Genomic DNA, 5,170 nt, shown 5'->3' with positions numbered 1-5,170 from the left:
TTGAGCCAGGCCATTTTATCAGCTTCACCATACAACTGAGTCAGCATGCTGTTCTCCTCCTCGTTCTGTGGTAAAGCCAGCTCTAAGCCTCGTTGGGAGCAGAAGTCTACGGCCTTCGAGAAGGAGCCTCTCTCCTTGTTGGACACAAAGAATTTCTCACCAACGCTCCGGACAAAATCAAAGTTTATTGCTGAAAGAAGAAAGCAGCATGCAGTAAATCAGGTTTACAAACACAAGGGAAATTGTAGGAACAAATGCCATTTTATTTGTGGTGTGCGGATTCTCTAACAGTGTCCTATATATTATAAATACAGCATTAAAAATGTGTCTTCATATACTGGCGTGTGTAAACGTCCAGGCACCCTGGGTGACGTTGGTATTGTTTAACATTTTTATGGAGCATTTTAAAAACAAGAGAAGCAAAGAAGTAAACAAGACCTCTGCAGCAAACAGAACAGACTATTCAAAAAATCTGATGACAATCTAACACATTCTCTGACTCTTCAAATGTTGTGGTGGGCTCTTCTAAGCAACTGGCTGAGATGAAAGTGAAGTTCCATTTTCATACATCAATCATGGACAAAAGTAAAAGTGCTACATGTACCTTAGAAATATTGCGGCACAGGTACACACACAAAAATAGTATTCTGCAATAACATAACTAAAGCACTTTAGCACTTTAAGTTACAGCTGTAAGTTATCACCATCCACATGCGTTTACTTCTTATAATGGTCCTTTGTGAACCTTGAATAGGCCACTTACCCAGCTCTAGTACAGCAATCGTCCTATTTAAGGCCTTAACGTCCTGGCGTACAGGCTCAAAGGAATCTGGATGAAGAAATGTAAGGTTAGCTACCAAAGTTACACGTAGTTGTAAGATACAGCTGTAGAAAATGGAAAGTCTTCAGGATTAACTCATATTCAGTGATTGATTGCAGTTGAGGTTTTATAGGTTATTATTCTTGTACATAATATATGTTATATTGATTTAAAAAAAAGAAAAAGAAAAAGAAAGGTGAGCTTTTACAGAATTGAATTTCCCTTCTGGGATGAATAAAGTATTTCATTCGTTATGTAATTAAAATGAGAATCCCAAAGTGAATTAACACAGTTTCCCAACAAACACATCACAGAAGCAGAATTGCTGTAGAGCTGAATGATATTTATAGAATTATGTTTTCGTTTTTATGTGTCTACACGTCGTGCAACAACTAGCACACGTGGAGATAGAAAAAAATCCCCAACTTCCTATGATAATATTATTTAACTACGTATTGTTTTACTGCTGGAAGCAAAGTTGTAATATTGCAGTTACTCAAATTATGTAAGAAACGTTGTTACCTTGTCCACACATTATAACTGGTCCAGGACGTCCAACTGGTCCAGAAGCTCCACGGTTTCCTGGGTCCAAACAAGAACAGGTAAAAAGAAAATGACTGAAATAAAATATGACTAAAAAGCCAGATCCACATTAGACAATATCAAAAACAAAATGCTGGAAAGGTGAAGATCACAGAAACAACTTGATTGATCTACTGTCTTTAGTGCAACAATAAAAAGTTTGCTCTGAAGATGGTACCAGTTGAAAAGGCTTGTTGTTATATAAGTCAGAAGAGTTTATCCTCTGGGGAGCATGACATATCCAGAAAGTTGAGTTTCCCTCATATTTTGACCTTTAAGATGGTTTATATACAGGTGATATTTTTCACTTCCTGAAAGGATGAGCTTTAATCCTAAAAATGGTTCATTCTTTGATGAGAACAATGTTGCGTCAAGTGAAGACTTAATATACACTGTTGTCCATAAAGTTGGAATAAATTTTATATATATATATATTTTTTACCTCTTCTCTATCCATCTATCCATCCATCCATCCATCCATCTTCTTCCACTTATCCGGAATCGGGTCGGGTTCCCTCTTCTCATAAAATAATTATGACAATGTGATTTATTCTTGATAGATAAAGTGTATATCTTCTCAAAATGCTATTGATATCATATTATACCTTGCAGTAAAAATTAAACCACAATTAGCTTTTGCAAACTGTGTTTTCAGTCTTAAACTAAATTGGGAATATTGAACAATAGGATTAAAGGTTTTGTTTAAATTTTTCTAACTTTGGTCACTTTAACAGGAAACACATATTTGAGGGGATTTCATGCTTGAGAATGTCTAATATTACTCTTTCAAATGTCCCTCAGTCACTAATATTGAGTCTGGCCACCCCTGACACAGATCAATGCGTTAAGACATGGTGGCATACTGTCCACCAGCTTGTTGATGGTGCCAATAAGCAGGACGTCCCACTCTTCAGTCAGATCCTGAATTTAGAATTCATTTCACCTGGTAACTGGGACTCAGTGTGTAATCACCTGGTAACTGGGACTCAGTGTGTAATCATTGCACCTGGTCAGAAATGATTACTGATGTGTATAAATAGAAATATAAAGAGGAATGTGTTTGAAAACAAAAAGTATTCCAACTTTATGGGCAACAGTGTAAATAATACAGGTGACATCTGAGAAACCCTACACAACCAAGGCTGAACAATTTGTCACACCACACTAGTGGAGACAACTTCCCCACTGAAGGGTTAAAAACATCTTTTTATTGTTTTGATTTTTTCCTCAAATGTATTCATACCTGTCATTTTTCTTTACAGAACTTTTCATTATAAAAGTAAAATGGTACATGAAGGCTGCAAATAAATAACAATTATCTCACTATGGAAGAAGAAGGGGGGAAAAAAACAAACAAAGAAAAGAAGTTTTAATAAGAATCCATGTTTTCCCAGTTTTTTTTCCAATTACATTTTGCTTAAGCTAATATACAAACACTGGTATAATACAGAAAACAAATAAAGGATGAAGTGTCATAGGACTGTGATGGGTTTTGTGATATCGTCAAGAAATGAAATGTCTGCCATATGTTAGAATTTCTGATGACATCTCAAATCCAGTTTTTTTCCTTGAATAAAGCACCATGCAAGGTTTATGGGCCAAGTTTCAAAACAAGGTTATGCTTCCACATTTCAGACTTTAAGAATCGTCTTCTTGGCAATGACCATTCTATAACAGATGGACACTGTTTATTCAGGGGCTTAGACCTTCTAGTTGTTGAGACCAGCCTAAATTGGCTGTTTCTGGCTCCAAAGTCAGGTTTTGTGCATACAATGAAAAACTTCAGGCCAAAACATGGTGAGTCTGGTACACAAACAAAACATATGACCCAACATTCTGTCAGGTTATTTACACTTAATTCAAACAGATGATGAGGACTGGTAGTATAAATGTAGTGTAACATGAGAGTAATGAAGCCTGTATAGACCAGGGGTGTTCAATTAAAAGTCACTGAGGTCCAGTTATTAAAATTTCCTCCAATTAAAAGGTCCTAACTGAAGTCCAGTTTGTGTCTTATAGCCTTGCCCTATGGCCACCTTTTCATGGTTTCAACCATACTTATTGTCAATTTCACTGCAGGATATGTTTAACTGAGTGCACAGTTCGCTATTTTACCATCTATACAAGTAGTCCCAGGCAAAAAAAAGGCTTTAATTTCAGATTAGAGAAAACAAAAACCTCAGAATAAAATACTTTTTTTTTTTTAAAGTGCAAACAGAGCCGAATAACCCTTTTATCTCTTAAATTAAAGAGATCCCAGCCTCAAGAAGTGAAGGCCTCCACTTCAAGTAAAAAAGGTTTAAACAAATAAATTAAAAGGTTTCGTTTGCCCGCTGCTGGGCTGTAAATGTATGCGTGATGAGTGGCATAGATCTGTCATACTGGGCTTGCAGCTCGGTTATTTTGCGTGCCCTCAGCTCGGACTTCAGGATAACTTTGCTCAACAGAGCTGCCTGACGGAAGAATGAACATACATTTTTCCGTCCATTAATCTTTAAAGCAGCGGTTTTCCTCATCAACCTTATTTCTTTGGGAGCAAGCCATACTGTCATCACAGTCTCTTCCTCTCTGCTCTGCTGTACAGGCAGCGCAAAGTGGCAACGAGCTGTGGCGGCGCGCCGCCGTGCAGGGTAACCAAACGATTTGATTGGCTGAACTGAGTGGCGCTATTACCGTATTAACTGGAGTAGCAGCGTCCGTTGTCTATAGCCGTGACCGTCGGAAAAAATGCCCCATGAAAATCTATTCTCATGAATTTATCAGAGATTGGTCACGGGTCTGGACAGAACCATCACTCGGTCCGGATGCGGACCTCGGTCCGCCATTTGGTGATGCTGGATGTATAACCTCAGACTGAATTAAGCATGTCTTGAGTTAACTGTGCACACCCTGAGTTCACTCTCCCGAGGGGCCTTCAGGTGCTGTGTACATGAAGCATAACCAGCTTTTTAAGCGACACCACAAAACCTCTAGCCAGCACTTATTTACATCTTGATTCTTTTTCTGTTCTTTTCCTATATTTATTATTTTATTTTATTATTGGTGGAATTAAATCCCGTGCGAAATGTAATGTAAGTCCAATTCAACACAACTTGGTCACATGCATTTTTGTGAGAATAAGTCAAGTTAGGGTTAGGGTCACACTTAACACACTTTATACATGCATTTGTTTGCTCTGCTCTTCTTTTTGCAGAACACAATGGTGTGCCAAAGATTAAATTCAGCATGACCTAGTCAGAAGTCGTCTGAGAGACAGAGAGAGAGACAACAGTTGTTGTAAAGTCAAGGAAACCTGTCTTTCACCTGCTATGCCTGGTGGTCCTGGGGGCCCAGGCTCTCCCATGTCACCTGTGGGACCAGGAGGACCTTGAAGCTGATTGTAGGCAGTCGGAGCCATCAGGCAGAGGATGTAGAACAGGAGACACAGCCTCATCTTCTAAATGCAGGATGAAAATCAATATGAATTCTGCTTTATATTTTTTCTATTGACAGTTTTAATGTGAAATATTTTAGTGTCATTTAACACGATGTGAATTCAGAGTAGTTGATTTCACAGTTCAGACAGTAAAACCACTCATTTGTAATAAAAATTATATGACTTGTGTAATTTCCACATTGTTGTACTTAAAACATGTATTTACTGTTCAACACAACTATACAGTAATGTTAATCTAGATCTAATTTTTGACAAAAAAAATTAAAAAAGAAAAGAAAAAAAGCAACAAAGAAAAAACTTACAGTCCAAACAGGAATAATCTCCAAAATGTG

At 37.6% G+C, this 5,170-nt stretch overlaps 2 protein-coding genes across 3 annotated transcripts in view; both read right to left on the bottom strand.

The window, feature by feature from the left end:
- The window catches only part of LOC103353228 (mannose-binding protein C-like), a 17,927-nt gene that overhangs the window by 586 nt on the left and 12,171 nt on the right, over positions 1–5,170 (bottom strand). The gene's annotated exons all lie outside the window — the stretch shown is intronic.
- LOC103353256 (pulmonary surfactant-associated protein D-like) overlaps positions 1–5,170 on the bottom strand; it is an 11,002-nt gene that overhangs the window by 765 nt on the left and 5,067 nt on the right. The window contains exons 3-7 of the mRNA XM_008276135.1: positions 5,141–5,166; positions 4,706–4,838; positions 1,343–1,402; positions 764–829; positions 7–190 (exon numbers count right to left, since the gene is read on the bottom strand). Coding sequence (XP_008274357.1) covers positions 7–190; positions 764–829; positions 1,343–1,402; positions 4,706–4,838; positions 5,141–5,166 — 469 coding nt within the window. The remainder of the gene's footprint in view (positions 1–6; positions 191–763; positions 830–1,342; positions 1,403–4,705; positions 4,839–5,140; positions 5,167–5,170) is intronic.

This window comes from Stegastes partitus, unplaced genomic scaffold (assembly GCF_000690725.1).
Source record: "Stegastes partitus isolate 25-593 unplaced genomic scaffold, Stegastes_partitus-1.0.2 Scaffold65, whole genome shotgun sequence".
NCBI lineage: Eukaryota > Metazoa > Chordata > Actinopteri > Pomacentridae > Stegastes > Stegastes partitus.
Note: the sequence above shows the minus strand (reverse complement) of the source record. Positions and strands in the feature narration are given on the sequence as shown.